Below are 17,775 nucleotides of genomic sequence, written 5' to 3'. Positions count from 1 at the left end.
CCTGATAGACTAATCATTGTACTTATGCATAAGATGGCTGAGGAACAGCTTATCTGAGGAAAAGGAGACATTTGTTAGCTTGTTTTTTCCCTGGTTTACTTGTGCATGCCTTACCATGATTTTCAATGTGTACTTTCTTTGGCTAATTCTTTTAGTACAATTGTCCATTTGATAGAGGTTGGTTAGTTAGAAATGGACAGTATCTGTAAGTCCACCAAACCAGCTACATAAAAACTATAACATGTCAGGCACTGGTGGCTCATGCCTATATAATTCTAGCCACTCAGAAAGCTGAGATCTGATGATCATGGTTACAAACCAAACTGGGCAGGAAAGTCTGTGAATCTTATCCCTAACTAATTATGGGAAAAAAGATGGAAGTAGAGCTGTGGCTCAAATGGTAGAATGCTAGCCTTGAGTTAAAACCCCAGGATCAGTGCATACACATACACACACATATGCACACACACACACACACACACACACACACAACTATATGAATTTCCAAGTTTACCTAATAAGGTTGCTTCTCCAAGTTATAACATCCCCCAGGTACTTGGGACATGGTGGCTCTACACAGATGTACAACTATCTTTCATCTGGCCCAAGATGGCACCAATCTATGTGCTTTGAATAATTGTGAAGCTCAATTTCATTCCCTGTTTTAGAGATAAAAATATAAATAGTTCTAATGCTTTCTTCCTTTACTCAAGAATTAACCTGGTCCGCCTTTTAGGTATTTCTGCCTGAGAAACACAATTATTCTCATACACTGTGTTTTCTGTTAATCTTTTAACAGGTCAATGAAAAGCAAACTTGACAGCTAGTTCTTTTGAAGGATGGCCTTTGCATAACTGTCTTGTCCTACATACAGGGAGTTAGACAGAGATGGGGAGCTCTAATGCCTGGTCCTATTGGATCACTATCTTGGTTGTGACCCACTGCGAGTCTTGCCACTCTGAGATGGCATCATCCATCTATAAGACTAATGTAATGACCATAATTGAAGTCGTCCAAGAGAGGAAGCTGGATAATCTGTGAACCTGTTTCAGGTCTTAATTCTAGGGACCAGATAATAGTTACCCTACAACTCTTTTCATCCCACACAGCTAAATTCTTGGTGGTAGGATTAGCTATGAACTTTATAATTCTACTTGGCTTTATAATTTTTTTCCTACAATTGCTATAGTAAACATGTATTGCTTTTGTAATGGAAAATGTCAAAAATTAAACAAATATGTACAAAAAGAAACCTAAAAAGATCCAGGCCTAGGAAGAGAGGAATGAGAATGTTACACATGTGATGATTTCCTGCTGTCCCGTTGTCTTCAAAGCATCGCTCCAATTGTGAGTTTCCCATAAAAAATTTAGGCAGGCAGGCTAGTTCCTTCTCATGGTTCAGTAGTCTGAGAACACAATTTCTGAAATGTATTTATTTTATCCATTTCAATCATAGTAGAACAACATAGTTGTGTCTTGGAGCTTGGAAAAGCGGTATTTATATTAAAGGGGTTTAGTACCCTCGTAGGTAACCACAAAGCTCATCGGCTATTATTGGCTTATCAGCTATTATTTTAACCTCATAAATAATAACCTTCAGCCACATGCTGCCAGATGGGTTTTTAATGAGATGAAAGAAGAAAATCTCTAAAGGACTTTAGCCCCTGCAGGACAAGTTTGAAAAGAACAGTGATGTCATGAAGATGCTCTGTGGGACAGAAGTCAATTTAGAACATCATAACTGTCTCTCCTAAAGCTCAAAGCAAGACTTGGGATCTAACAACAGGATAGAGTACTTGTAATCAAGACATTCTTAGGTAACTTTAGTAAAGAAGTGGTCAGCTGCTTGGGGTTTGGCCAGCTGGACTCTAAATAAGAGATGAAATGGAATCTTTATTTTGGCCAGAAAGGCCAAGTGCCTTTGTATCTACCTACAGAGGGACCAAACACCCCAGAGACTCCCTTTTCCCACATCCCTTCTCCTTCCCCATCTGGCTTCCTTTAGCAATTTGTTTTCTGCTTGAACCTACAAAAGCAGTTACAGAGAGAAATCACTCTACTATTGGATTATCACTGAGCACCCCAATCTGTTAGCTCTAGCATTGGCACAGCAGAGACTGAGAGCCAAATGGGGCTGGAGATTCGTATTATGGGAAATATTTGTTCATAGAAGGTACACCCAACATTGCTCACTGTGGATTTTATGAATGCAACTGGTTCACAGCAGTTTATTACATGATAATACTAGCAATATGTGGCTGTTGAATGAGCATGTGAAACTTGGCTCAGTGACTGAATTTAATTAACTTTAGGTGCTGGAGATGGAACCCAGGGCCTCCTGTATAGCAGACAGGCACTGTACCACCCACTTGGAGAGAGATAACACCCTTCAGCCCTAATCTTAACTACAATTTGAATAGTCACATGTCATAATTGGCTATCATATTGGACAGTGCAGGTATAAAGTATTTGTAATTGAAACCATATTCCAAAGCAATTTTTAAAATTATATGATAGATTAGATATTAGACTTCAGACACACCTTATAATACAAAAGTTCATAGTTTCAAGTTTTAAATGATTCTAAGGAGTTTTGGGGGTTGCTTTTTGTAACCAGTGGTTTGAAATGAAATCGCCTTCAAGGGTAGCTATATAGAAATATTTGACCTAGTCCCTTGTGAAGGGCCTTGGAAGGTACATTAACTCTAATCTTAGTACATATATTATTACTTTAAATAAACCACTGGACTTCTCACTTCATTGTAATGACTCCTACCTAGTAAATTTTTTTTATCTTAGAGCATAACTGCAAACAAGTCTATTAAATACCATGTGTATCTCCATATAGATAATTGCCAGTAGCTATGTCTAATGAGTTTTAAAACGTTTTCTCATTTGAATGATTAAAGAAGCACTATATTCAGGCCAGTGACATGGCAAGTGGCTCACAGGGAAGATTGTAGAATTGTGTTAGTCGGCCTTCTATTGCTGTAACAAAATACCTGAGCTAATCAAGTTATAAAGTCTCTGGTGGAATGGTGGATAGCAATGATGAGGAGTGGATGGTGGAGTGAAACCTGTTCACTTCACAGCCAGGAAGAAAAGCAGAGGAAGGAGAAGGGGCTGAGGTCCTACCATTCCCTTTGAAGGCCTGCCTTACTGACCTCAATACTCCCCATCAGGCTCTACCTCCTAAAGGTTCCATCCTTTCCTAATTGTATCACTCTGGGGACACATGAGCTGTTGGGGTACATTCTAACTCCAGACTATAGCACAGAGGTAACCTACCATCCAACACTTTTTAGGTACTTACAAAGGAATTGACATGGCAGAGTAGACAGTCAGATTTCAAGATTTTGAAAAGTCTGGGAAAATGGGCACCTGGAATGTAGTGTGCAGTTTACTGTCTGACAAGGTACAAGGCAACTGTGTAGACAGGAACAGAAACGCCAGTCATGAGCGAATGATTCCATTTGGAGTCTAATAAATAATTAGGGGACCATGTAGGCCAGCTCCTCATCTGCAGCTCTGAACAGGGAGCCGGCACAAGGTGGCTTTCCTGAGGAAACAACTTCTGGAGCCTCACAGTTCAAACAGGTAATGGCCGCCTTTTACAGGGCCTACTCAGATCCCATTTAGAATATTGTGCACAGGAGCACTTACCCACTAAAAATAGGCTGTCGAGTGTTGGGGAAAAGTGTGGAAGAGATGGCAGTGCTCACAGGAGGAGAGGGCGGTTGGGGGTGGTTTTGAGAGCTGAGATGTTAAGATGTGAAGAGAGGTGATTTAATCAAGGTATCTGAGTATCTGATGGGCTTGAACAATGAAGCTAGGGCAAGACCTATTCATGCTGTGAGGACAAAAGATGCTACAGTCTGTTAATTAAGGCTAAGGAGAGGAGAGTCAGTAGGCAAGACCTTTCTTTTGTAGGGTCATTGATAAGTGGAGGTAAAAAGATGAGGTACAGCTAAGAAAGGAGAGGAAATGTGGAACAGGCTTTGTTAAAGTCCCTAAGAGGCAGCAGCTCAGGAGGCTGCCTGCCTGGTCTCTCCCTCCCTCCACCCACAGAGCCATTTCCCAGCTTCTTGAACTCTGCGAGTTCCTGTCACCTCTGGTGTCCTGGAGGGAGGGACAGTCTCAGCAGGGAGGTAGAGTCTGTTCAAGGTCACCACACAAAGTACTTAGCAGGCAGGGAGATGTGGGGGAGGGGGGTTAAGTGTAGGTGTGTGTGTGTGTGTGTGTGTGTGTGTGTGTGTGTGTGCGCGCGCGCGCGCACATGTGTACACATGGGACCTGTGGAATAGGAATGCTTTAAGAGGAAGACTGGAAAAAGGTAGATTTTAGTAATATATTTCTAGTGTGACTTTCAAATGCTGGTTGCTTAGAAATGAATGGTAAATGGGCTAAAGAGAGGAAGGAGGGGGAAATGTAGTTATCAAAGTCCATGCAACAGTAGTTTTACAATAAAAATGTATTGAAAAAAATTCAATGCATATTGTGCAAAATTAAGAAAATTGGGATTGGGAGGGATTGGGGATGATGAAAGGGGTGGCACTGATCAAGATTCACTGTTTTCATATTCTACTTTGTTGAATGATAATGAATGTACAACGCCTTAAAGATAAAAATTAAAATAAAAAAACAAAAATGTGAGCAATAAAGAAATGGACTCATATCAACCATCTGATTAATTCATCTCTCTCTGTCATCTCTCTCTGTCACACACACACACACACACACACACACACACACACACACACACACACACACACACTCCTCAGGAGTGAATTAGTCTCTTCCCCTTCGGTGCCAGTGGTTTGTACTGGCACTCCAAGGTGAAAATAAAGAACAAAATATAGACAGCCTCGGAGCCAGCCTGGGCTGCCACCTCTCAGTATCACTGCACTCCGATGGCAGCTGTCTGCCTGTGTACCACCATGGCTCGCTTGCCACCACTAGTTCCCATATGGCTGCAAACGAGTCATTGCTCATGAGGCCTCAACTGCCATAGCAAAGTCTGATCCAAGTGGCTGCCACTGTTCTCATTGGCACAGCCAGGACCTTCCCTGCTCTCGTTCTTGAGGGGAAGAGAATAGATCCGGTGAATGGAGAAGATAAAGATCCAGAGGGCTTTTCTGAACCAGGAGAGGAACAGATACTGAAGACATGGCTGATTTGCAGAAAAACAAATAACAACAACTGAGTGGCTAATGATCAACCCCTTCCAGTGTGGAGAAAAGAGCTCCCAGATGTGGTGGATGGAGGTGCACAAAGGAAATATGCCCAGGTTTGAAGGACTGATGGTGCCGGTGCCGCCAAGGTCAGGAAAACAATCAGTAATCATATCACAGCCAAAATCAGCTGGGCCATTCACTGGGCTTGGAAACCGCCTCTCCAGTCTGACAACAGACAGGGTGGGTGGTGCTGGGCCAAGAATCAGCACTGAGGCCTGGCAGCACTTCGTGGCACTTGAGAAGAATGTGGCCACAGCTGCATGTGTACATGAACACATATATGGGTGCGCCTGCCAAGGTATGGGGCACCCTCAGCAGCGCCTTGACAAATGACCAGTGGTGTCTTTTTGCTCCTTATTTCTTTCTGACAGATGTCAATCAACATCTCTTGCTATCCAGGGCTGTCCTGTCTTGTGTGGCCATTTTGAATGTTCACTCTGAGATCAAATTAACTTTGTGAAATTATTGCTTTCATCAGTTAACAACAGCTGCGCCCTGACTGGTGGTCTCAAGCTCACTAATGCTAATGTTTCAAGGAGAGACAAGCCAACCAGAATTTTGAATTTGGTCAAATGTGAAAACATTTCTCTGTCTAGAGAAGATTCTTAGCTTATCATTCACTACCAAGTAGAATTTTTTAGCAGACAACTGATCTAGAACTAAAATGTTTTGGGTAAGACTGATAAAATCTTAGGTACAAAATAAGGAGCAAATAGTTTTGCTTGTGTGTATGTGTTTGGACTTGAACTCTGGGCCTGGCACTGTCCCTGAGCTTTTTTGCTTAAGGCTAATGCTCTACCACTTGAGCCACTGCTCCACTTTCAGACTTCTGGTGGCTAATTGGAGATAGGAGTCTCATTAACTTTCCTGCCCAGGATGCCTTCAAACTACAATCCTCAAAGCTCAACCTCCTTAGGAGCTAAGATTACAGGTGTAAGCCACCAGCTTCAAGCCTGGATTGAATTTAAAAATTTTTTAAATTAATATTTAATTTTAAAAAGTTAAAAATTAAAAAATTAAATACGTTTTTCAAATTAACATTAAGAGTAATATCAAATCAACAAAAGGTTTGAGGAGGGAAAGCCTATGACATTTTACCAAAATTTAGTTTATGTTTGAAAGTAAAAGCAATTTCAGAAATTAGATATTCCTTCTGGAAACAAACCCCAAATCCATTATTGATAATGATGCTAAGCAGAGCATGTGCTTATTAATAAGCACAAGACCCCAGGTTCAATCTGCATGTGTACATTTCCATGCACTGAAACAAAAATGGGTATCAGGGCTGGGAAGGTGACTCAGTGGTAGAGCACTTGCCTTGCATGCATGAGGCCCTGGGTTCGATTCCTCAGCACCACATAAGCAAAAAGAAAAAAAGCTGGAAGTGGCGCTGTGGCCCAAGTGGTAGAGTGCTAGCCTTGAGCTGAAGAGCTGAGGGACAGCGCCCAGGCCCAGAATTCAGGCCCCATGACCGGACCAAAAAAAAAAAAAGGGGGTATCAATGGAATTTTCTATAACACTATAAAAGGCAATCATAGCACACTTAATACTTGACACATTCCCTTTAAGAATGAGGCAAAGATGCCATCCCTAAATATTCCTACTGTATTTTACACTAAAAAATTTAGCCAGTGCGGTAGGACAAGAAAAATAAATAGAAATCACAAAGAATTGAAAAGAAGAAACAGAACGTCCCTTTTTTGCAGATGATACAGTTTACTCTATGTGGAAAATCTAGAAGACTCAATAAAAAATTATTTGAATTAGTGAAAGAGTTCAGTAAATTTGCATAGAACCACACCCCAAACTAAGCCATTTCTATATACTAGCAGCAATTGATGATGATATTTATAGTTACAATAGAAAGTAAAACACCTTTGGGTCCTATCAAACAAAAATTGTGCAAACTATTCACGGAAAAAATAAAAACCTTTACTGAAAGACATGAAAAATATTTAAATAAATCACTTACTACTGAGAGAAGGGTTTTGATTATCAAGTGCAGAAAATCTTTTTGGAATCTTGGCTAAAATCACTCACCTCTGCTTGCCCATGTTCTGGAAGGGAAAAGGCTGGGTTCACAAACTGCTTGTGTGGTGGTGTGGGATTCCCACTAGGTCCTTCCATATCTGGATCTCAAATGTTCCTTTGAGGTTCTGAACACTGCTTAACAGTCCCATGTGGAAAGGAATGTATCATGTCATCTCAGCCTTCCAGGCATGAAAGCTGTACACAGCTGTACTTCTCCACATGTCCCTTTTAGTCTGCAGCCAGTGTTAGTGGTCAGGTCTTTTTTGATTACATTAGAACAAAATCTGAACCACTGCAGCTTCTCACAGAGATTCTTGTTTTGCTCTATGGTGCATTATAACACGCATACCTCATTTAGGAGACCTATTTTCTGCAATCAAACACAAGATAGAACTTACCTGTAGAAATCTGAGATCAATTTGTCTTCGTAACGATCACTCAGATTGTTGAGGGTTTGCTCATGCTGGCCAAACAGGCGGAGGTAGTTGGAGACAGGAAAAGGTGTCTTAGAAAGACACGTGATAGTCTCTATTATTCTATATTTGTTAATGTGAATACGGAAGTATGTCCCTTCTTTTGCATTACCTGTTATTAGTTGTGAACCCTAGGAGCACAGCAAGAGAAAGATCAGAAAAACATTAGGAAACATTTCTAGTCTTTGGGAACTATATTAGAGTGACTTTTCACATCTAACAGACAGGTTATATCTTGTCATTTGTTCCAAATAACCGTCATAGATATTGACTACACTCACCGGAAGATTACAGTGTGTCACGCACCCCAGATGCAGACTTCATGACTAAATATTCCTCAAGATATTTTAAACCATGATTGCACTGTAATATTTCTTTTTTTAAAAAAATTTATTGTGACAATACCGTACAGAGGGATTATAATTACATGGGCAAGGTAATGAGTACATTCTTATCAAGCATTGCTGCCTCCTCCTTTGTTTGCCCTTCCATTCCTTCCTATCCCCCCCACCCCCTTCACCCCCCCCCCCGCCCAGCCAAAGGTGTAGTTGGTTTTTCAACATAACTACTTGTACATTGTTGCAATGGGTCCACCTGTATCCCTATTTAAATGGTTTGTTTTTGCCTTCCCCTCCACAAATTATACCAACATCAAATACAATGAAAGCAGGGGTTATACTGTGGAGGAGGGACATACAAAGCAACAAAGAAATAATCTTATAAATATGTTAGAAACAATCACAAGAAAGAAAAAAAAAACATTTGAATACTTATATTGGGGCTCATTTCGCCTAACAACTTATCTGACCTTTTCTGCTTGTCTCAGACATATACTAGTTATTGAAAATAAGGGAAACCATGGGACCTATGTTTCTTTGGGCCTGGCTTACTTCACTTAATATAATTTTTTCCAAGTCTTTCCATTTCCTAACAAATGGAGCAATGTCATTTTTTCTGATGGAGGCATAGAATTCCATTGTGTATATATACCACATTTTCTTGATCCATTCATCTACTGAGGGGCATCTGGATTGGTTCCATATCTTAGCTATGGTAAATAATGTTGTAATAAACATAGCTGTGCTGGTAGCTTTAGTATGGTCTTGTTTGTGATCATTTGGATAAATGCCCAAAAGTGGGATTGCTGGGTCATAGGGGAGCTCTATGTGGAGTCTTTTGAGGAACCTCCACACTGCTTTCCAAAGTGGTTGAGCAAGTTTACGCAACAATGCAGTAGGGTTCCCTTCTGTCCACATCCCCTCCAGCATCTGTTGTTATTAGAATTCTTGATTCTAGACATTCTAACTGGGGTTGTTTTGATTTGCATTTCTTTTATGGCTAGAGAGGTTGAGTATTTCTTCATGTGTCTATTGGCCATCTTTCTTTCCTCTTCAGAGAAGTTTCTCCTTAAGTCTTTAGCCCACTTGTTTATTGGGCAGTTGTTTCTTTGAGGATTTGTTCTTGGGGGATTTAATTTTCTGAGTTCCAGGTATATTTTAGATATGAGACTCTTGCTGATTCAAAACTTTGGCAAAGTAGCAGGGTATAAAATTAACCCTCAAAAATCAATGCCTTTTCTCTATGCCAACAATGAGAAAAGCATGGCTGAAATCAGGAAAACAACTCCATTTGTAATAGCCCCACAAAAAATAAAATACCTAGGAATTAACTTAACCAAAGAAGTGAAGGACCTCTATGATGAAAATTTTAAAAACCTGAAAAAGGAAATCAAAACAGAACGTAGAAAGTGGCAAAACCTCCCATGCTCCTGGATTAGAAGGATCAACATCGTCAAAATGGCAATACTTCCCAAGGCTATCTACAAATTCAATGCGATACCTATCAATATTCCAACCTCATTCTTCAAGGAAATAGAAGAAACAACCCAAAAATTCATATGGAACAATAAAAAACCCCGAATAGCAAAAACGATCCTTAACAGAAAGAATAGTGCTGGAGGAATATCAATACCAAATTTCAAACTCTACTACAAAGCCAGAGTAATAAAAACAGCTTGGTACTGGCACAAGAACAGACCTCAGGACCAATGGAATAGAATTAAAAACCAAGAAATGAACCTACCGACCTATAGACATCTAATCTTCGATAAGGGAGCTAAAAAATAGAATGGAAGAAAGACAGCCTCTTCAGTAAATGGTGCTGGCAAAACTGGTTAATCACTTGCAGAAAACTAAAGCTAGATCCTTATATATCACCCTGCACCAGAATCAACTCCAAATGGATCAAAGACCTCGGAGTCAAAGCAGACACTCTGAAAACATTACAGGATGGAATAGGAGAAACCCTAGGTCTCCTTGGCGTAGGCCGAAATTTTCTTAATGAAGACCCATAAACACAACAAATCAAAGAAAGGTTGGACAAATGGGATTGCATGAAACTGCAGAGCTTCTTCATGGCAAAGGACATAGCTAGCAAGATCAATAGAAAGCCCATAGATTAGGAAAAGATCTTTACCAGCCATACAATGGACAAAGGTTGCACTGTTATATTTCTAAATAAGCTCCTAAGATACAAGTCATCTTCTATAGCTCAATATCTCATACTGGTAGTAAGCAAATGGTTCATTCTTTTCTGTGAGGTGTTTAAGACTTAGTTTTTCACAGTACCACTTTGAGGGGGGAAAAAAGCATCCCAGTCAAAGTGATCACAAGCAATTTCGGTTGCTTTAAAGATACTTAAAAGACTAATTTGGGGAGAGGAAGGGTAATAACAAAATGCTGAAATAAGGATACAGGATGACCCATTGTAACAACAAGATGTACAAGACACTATGTTAAAAATAAATTTACAACTTGGGGGGGGGTGGGAAAGGGAGGAGTTGGGGAGATGGGGAGGAAAGGGATGGTAGGGAAAAACAAAGGAAAGTGTAACAATGCTCAATAGGAATGGACTCATTACCTTGCTCATGTAACTGTAACCCCTCTTTACAATAAAAAATATACTTAAAAAAAAAAAAAGAATACAGCAGGCGAATCCTTATGGCTGGGTGAGGTGAGATCCGCTCTTTGCAAAGGTTGGTTCTCACGAAGAAGGCTGGAGACCTTAGCAAACAGACACACCTGCTGTGCAGGTGAACTTTAACTGTGTAAATTGGTCAAGGGGTGGACCTGTGGTATTTTGGCTTTTAGAAGCTGACTAAAACTGGCATAAGGGTCCAGATGTCAAGGAAAGATATACTCTAATTCTATGTCATGGCTCCTTTTTCTATTTCAGCCCCAGGTGACTATCAAGCCGCCCATTGGAGATGTATTCCCCACTGGCTCAAGCAGCCATAGACCTCAGTAGACAAACATGAGTTTTGTTAGTGATGGCTGGACCTTCCCGTTGTGGATTCTGAATTTAGTACATCCAATAAAACTCTTCTGAGTGCATATAGATTCAAGCTTCCTACTTGGAACTTGAATGTAACATTTATAAATCAAGGCAAGTTAAATGGCTCTGATCACACATATTTAGCTCTGGATGTCACCTGGGGCTTTTTGTCTAAATAAGGACACATTGCTTAACTTTTTAGATTAATTTAGGCAACTGATAAGTGTTTGGGTACCACATGGCAGAGTCCCAAGGAGGACACAGCCAATTTTTGAGATACAAGATAAGATACACCAAGACTTTGTTAGGTAATGAAATTCTGTACAAATGAGAGACTAGGAATTTAGGAGTAGAGAAGAGAACAAATAGAACTCTGGAAAGTTTGGAGGATCATGCCTCAAAGAGGCAATTGGTCAAATATAATACAAGGCATTATGTCTGCAGTATACTTTATATTAGCAAAACAATATACAACAAGGAACAGTATCATTCTGGTTTTGGGTTATCAACATTTCAAAAAGCATTAATCATAATTTCTTAAGGTTGTAAGATTGTTGTTTCTCTAGAAAGAATGACATCACCCCATTTGTTAGGAAATGGAAAGACTTGGAAAAAATTATATTAAGTGAGGTAAGCCAGGCCCAAAGAAACATAGGTCCCATGGTTTCCCTTGTTATTTGAATATCTATAGTTTCTAATTTTAAATAATGACTATCACCTCTAAAATGATGGTTTAAGAAAGTTATTTTCAAATACTCTGGCTATACTGTTGAAAGTGACCAGACTTTCTTCTTGTTAATATTTTTTAAATGTTTTTATTGTAAAGATACTATAGAGAGGGGTTACAGTTACATGAAAAAGGTAATGAGTAAATTTCCTGTCGAGCATTGTTACCTCTCCTTTGTTTTTCCCCTACTATCCCTTCCCTCCCAATCTCCCTAACTCCTCCCTCCCCGGTCAAGTTGTAAAGTTCGTTTTCAACATAGTGTCTTGTACATCCTGTTGTTACAATGGATCAACCTGTATCCTTGTTTCAGCATTTTGTTATTTTCCTTTCCCTCCCCAAATTAGAAAAATGTATATATAAGATGCAGGGCACCAGAATCAAATACAGTGAAAAAGGGCTATACCATAGGGAGGAGAAGATAAAAAAGAAACAAAAAAAAACACATAATAAATTAAAAACAACAGCAACAAAGAAAAAAACCTCTTGTGTCCATTTCTTCTGGTTCATTTTGCTTAGCATCATCTTATATGGTCATATGTACATAACTTTTGATCTTTTCAGCTTTCCTGGTAAGATTATCCAAGATGTATACTAGTTATTGCAAATAAGGGAAACCATGGGACCTATGTTTCTTTGGGTCTGGCTTACTTCACAATATAATTTTTTCCAAGTCTTGCCATTTCCTTACAAATGGGGTGGTGTCATTCTCTCTAATGGAAGCATAAATTCCATTGTGTGTGTGTGTGTGTGTGTGTGTGTGTGTGTGTGTGTGTGTGTGTGTGTGTGTGTGTGTACCACATTTTCTTGATCCCTTCATCTACTGAGGGCCATCTGGGTTGGTTCCATATCTTAGTTATGGTGAATAATGCTGCGATAAACATGGTTGTGCTGGTAGCTTTAATATTGTCTTGTTTGATTGTTTGGGTAAATGCCCAAAAGTGGGATTTCTGGGTCATAGAGGAGCTCTACGTTTAGTCTTTTGAGGAAACTTCATAGTGCTTTCCAGAGTGGTTGAACAAGTTTACACTCCCAGCAACAATGCAGTAGGGTTCCCTTCTGTCCACATCCCCTCCAGCATCTGTTGCTATTAGAGTTCTTGATTTTAGCCATTCTAACAGGGGTGAGGTGGTATCTCAATGTTGTTTTGAGTTGCATTTCTTTTATGGCTAGAGAAGTTGAGCATTTCTTCATGTGTCTATTGGCCATTCTTAATTCCTCTTCAGAGAAGTTTCTCTTTAAGTCTTTAACCCACTTATTAATCGGGTGGTTGATTGTTTGAGGATTTGTTTTTGGGGGATTTAATTTTTTGAGTTCCAAGTATATTTTAGATATGAGGCCCTTGACCATTGTACTGCTAGTGAAGATCTTCTCCCAATCTATGGGCTTTCTATTGATCTTGCTACCTATGTCCTTTGCCATGCAGAAGCTCTGCAAGTTCATGCAATCCCATTTGCCCAACCTTTCTTTGATTTGTTGTGTTTCTGGGTCTTCATTAAGAAAATTTCGGCCTGTGCCAAGGAGCCCTAGAGTTTCTCCTATTCCTTCCTGTAATGTTTCCAGGATGTCTGCTTTGACTCTGAGGTCTTTGATCCATTTGGAGTTGATTCTAGTGCAGAGTGATATATAAGGATCTAGCTCTAGTTTGCACCTGTAGTGCTTAACCAATTTTGCCAGCACCATTTACTGAAGAGGCTGTCTTTCTTCCATTCTATGTTTTTAGCTCCCTTATTGAAAATTAGATGGCTATAGGTCTGTGGGTTCATTTCTGGGTCTTCAGTTCTATTCCACTGGTTCTCAAGTCTGTTCTTGTGCCAGTACCAAGCTGTTTTTTATTACTCTGGCTTTGTAGTCGAGTTTGAAATTTGGTATTGATATTCCTCTAGCACTGTTCTTTCTGCTAAGGATTGTTTTTACTTTTCGGTCTTTTGGGTTGCTTCTTCTATTTCACTGAAGAATGAGGTTGGGATAAGGATAGGTATCACACTGAATTTGTAGATAGCTTTTGGCAGTATTGCCATTTTCATCTTGTTGATCCTCCTGATCCAGGAACATGGGAGGTTTTTTTCACTTCCTTTTTCAGGTTTTTCAAGTTTTCATAGTAAAGGTCCTTCACTTCTTTTTTTTTATTATTGTAACAATACCGTACAGAGGGGTTACAATTACGTGAGCAAGGTAATGAGTACATTTCTTATCAAGCATTGTTGCCTCCTCCTTTGTTTCCCCTTCACATCCCTTCCCAACACTCCCCCACCCCCCGCCAAACTTGTAAAGGTAAAGTTCATTTTTTGACATAACGTTTTGTACATTTCATAGTTGCAATGGGTCCACCTGTATCCCTATTTAAACAATTTGTTTTTTCTCTTCCCCTCCACCAAGTATACCAACATCAAATACAATGAAAACAAGGGTTATACCGTGGGTGAGGGATATACAAAGCAACAAAGAAATCATATTATAAATATATTAGAAACAATAGCAAGAAAGAAAAACCATTTGGGTCTTTATGTTGGGGTTCATTTCACCTAACATCAACTTATCTGACCGTTTATGCTTGTCTCAGACATATTCTAGTTATTGCAAATAAGAGAAACCATGAGACCTATGTTTCTTTGGGCCTCGCTTACATCAGAAAGAATGACATTGCCCCATTTGTTAGGAAATGGAAAGACTTGGAAAAAATTATACTAAGTGAAGTAAGCCAGGCCTTCACTTCTTTAGTTAACTCCTAGGTATTTTATTTTTGTGGGGCTATTACAAAAGGAATTGCTTTCCTGATTTCAGCCACACTCTTCTCATTATTGACATACAGAAAAACCATTGATTTTTGAGGGTTAATTTTATACCCTGCTACTTTGCCAAAGTTTCGGATCAGCACGAGTAATTTGGCAATGGAGTCCATGGGCGATCAGACTTTCTAAATGAGCAAATGGAAAAGAACCCAAATAGAAACCAGAATGAGCAAGGAAGAAGAAAGGCAGAGGGGAAGCAGGGAGGAAGGAAAGGTGGAACACAAGTTTGTTGTTGGGGAGGTGGGGCTGGTCCAGAGAGGTTGGAAAAAACAAGAGCTGAGCCTCTGGCCGAAGGGTATTGGTATGCTTCTCTGACTCAAATGTTCCTGCCACGTAAATTTTTCTAGTCCGGATGTCCCTCCCACTTTTTCATTCCAGTGTGTTTCCTCAAGTCTTGACTAAGTCATGTCCCACCAACCAGGACAGGGGCACATGACATCACCAAATAACCCCCATTATCAACTTTACTGGCATGGTCCAGATTGTTCAATACCATTTCAGAGTTGGAAAACACACAGGAATATAGATGGCAATGAGGAATATGATGTCCACATGTATATCTCAGATGAAATACAAAGCTTTCTAGGCAACTGAGTTTGGTGCCAGCAGTTTTAGTTTCCCAACTTGATGAGTAAGAGTCCTTGTGGCATTAAGGGATGACTTGGAGAAAAAGATGAAAAACTGTAGGTGACTGAGTTTCAAGGAGTGTGTGTTGAGGATTCTTTATTGTAGTAGTGCAGGTGTAGGGGTCTAGAACAGTCCCCCAACAGCTCTGGCATAGTGTCAGATGCCAGGTTTTGCCAAGGCTCACTGCAGGGTAAAAAAAGCAAACCTATATGATTTTGGCTTTCTCTTCTTCCTTCCCTACTTCATTCCTCCTCTTGCTCATCATCTTTTTCTTCCTCTCCCTTAATTTTCTTTATGGTGTGCAATTAAGAAAAGGGAAGCCAGACAAGAAAGAGGCCCTGCTTGCACTCCAACCATGTGGGTAATAAAAAAGTTTGGTTTTGCCAAGGATTTTACTGAATATTCCACTTTTAGCTTCACAGTGTGTGTGTGTGTGTGTGTGTGTGTGTGTGTGTGTGTGTGTGTGTGTGTGTGTGTGTGTGTGTGTGTTTTGGAAGGCTGATTTGGGTTCCATGTATGTAGCCAAGGCTAAATGCCACAAAATGGGGGATCGTGTGCATTAAGCGTCCACGTAGACCTGTTCCATGAGGGTGGTATCCCCAGCACTATTTCTTGTGATTTGTTTCTAAGGATCTGTTGTTTTTTGTTTTTGGTCTTACTTTTTAGATTGAAATAAAATCTCCAGGTTTCCCCTATTTGTTGTATCAGCATAAACCTAAGTGTATAGTGATCCATAGCTATAAGGGATTGAAGAATCAATCCAGCAAGGAACCACTACAGAGAGGAGGTTTTGCTGATCTTAACCATGGAAGGCAAATTGTGTCCATTTTAATGAGATCTGGGACTGTATTTGTATTGCTATTTCCGGAATGCATCAAAATAATATGCATTAGCGTTAAAGAGAACTCATCTATAGAGGGATGTCTGAGACACAAATTATCTATGCAGTGCTGGTCATTCTTATTCATAGTTACTGGTAGCTCAGGAAAACCAGTGGAATCCAGAACACTCTCTGCCTTTCATCACTGGAAATCGTTCCACTAAATAATGATTTAAAGCACCTCCCAGCCTTGCAACCTCATGAGGTATTCTGGGTAATTATGACTATTTTATACACTTTCTAACCGGGTAGGAATATGTCCTCCTGTATGTAAGTAAATCCTTGAGAGACGTGGATCTTGAATTTAAGGTATTAATGGAGTAAACTTGTCTGGTGTGATTTTTTTCTATTCTTCTCCCTAACAATACAATTATTCTGAGTTTTTGTATGATTTTGACCAAATTTGGGAAATGACTCAGGAATTCATGCCAAACAGAAGACACAGGATTAATCAGACTTGCTGTTTGAGAAATCAAGTTCTCAGCTCTCATGACAAAAACATAATTTTAAATTTAATAGTATCCAAGGCAGAATTTGTTGTGACAAACTTACTTATTTCATGGTGCATAAGCCAACAAAGCATGTGGACTGGAATCTGTAAATTAGTTTATTATGTAAAAGACTTGGGTTCCCCTTTCTTCCTTTAGTCAGGTCATTACTCAAAGATCTCATGAATTACTCAAGCCTTTTTTCTTACGTAAATATTCCAGGTACTGAGGGCCATAAAAGTCTAATAATATGAATCTTTACTATCTTTATTGTAAGAATATGTTCAATTTCTCATTGAAATACTGTTAAATGGGTTCCACTCTTGATCAGTTGGCTATATTTAGGTGACTGCTGAACCACTTTGGCAACCATTTTACTTAAATTAATTTTAACTCCCAAAGATTGCCATGGAGCCATCCTACATTTTTATTCTTGGATGATAAAATAGATCTTCTGTACTAATTAAAAAGGAGGCCCACCTGGCAAATGGTTAATTAAAGTCAGGGGTCCTGTTCAAATACTGTTATAGCACCAGCCCAAGAATTTATTCAAGTTACACTCTCATTATAATTCTTATTATCTAAAGCCCCCTCTGGCTCTTCCTCTGACTTCGTTCAGAGAGGGCAAGTAATTCATAAATAGATGGCACTTTATGTAGGAAATCATGCAATGCCTTTGAAGAATCTGGTTCACTCTGAGATGCTTTCTAGCTCTTATATGTGTTCACCTCAAGTTATTTATCAAAAGTGACCAAAATGTTCAACTTTGGAATGCTGGTCTTCACCTGTTTATCTAATGCCCAAACTCAGTAGTGGCAGATTGTATTTTCCAAAGGTGAATCCTGATTACTGATATTCTTTTGCAATATGACCTTGATACTCTCCCCACTGAGATATGGTCTCTTCCTCCCCTCCTTCCTCTCTATTTCCTTCTTCTTCCCTCTCCTTCCCTCCCTTCTCCCATTTCTTTCTTTTCTTTCTCCCTCTCTCCCTCTTTCACTTCCTCCTTCCTTATGGGATATGACTGTTCCAAAAGAAGTATAGGAGTGATACTGTGTGGGTTACAAGGCTGGGCCATACAAGGCATACAAGCTGCCCACTTGCCAAGGAGGACACATGCACTTGGAATCATGAGCTGTCCGGAACAGTCTGAGTGCTCTAATACTGCTCTGAGGTTAGGGCACCCAGGTCAC

General features: G+C 39.7%; 1 protein-coding gene across 1 annotated transcript in view; it reads right to left on the bottom strand.

Moving 5' to 3' along the window:
- Cfap61 (cilia and flagella associated protein 61) overlaps positions 1 to 17,775 on the bottom strand; it is a 237,419-nt gene that overhangs the window by 38,160 nt on the left and 181,484 nt on the right. Inside the window, exon 24 of the mRNA XM_042666424.1 lies at positions 7,664 to 7,869. Coding sequence (XP_042522358.1) covers positions 7,664 to 7,869 — 206 coding nt within the window. The remainder of the gene's footprint in view (positions 1 to 7,663; positions 7,870 to 17,775) is intronic.

This window comes from Dipodomys spectabilis, unplaced genomic scaffold, assembly GCF_019054845.1.
Source record: "Dipodomys spectabilis isolate Male_0828 unplaced genomic scaffold, ASM1905484v1 ptg000365l, whole genome shotgun sequence".
Taxonomy (NCBI): domain Eukaryota; kingdom Metazoa; phylum Chordata; class Mammalia; order Rodentia; family Heteromyidae; genus Dipodomys; species Dipodomys spectabilis.
The sequence above is the reverse complement of the archived record's forward strand: the minus strand, read 5'-3'. Positions and strand labels throughout refer to the sequence as shown.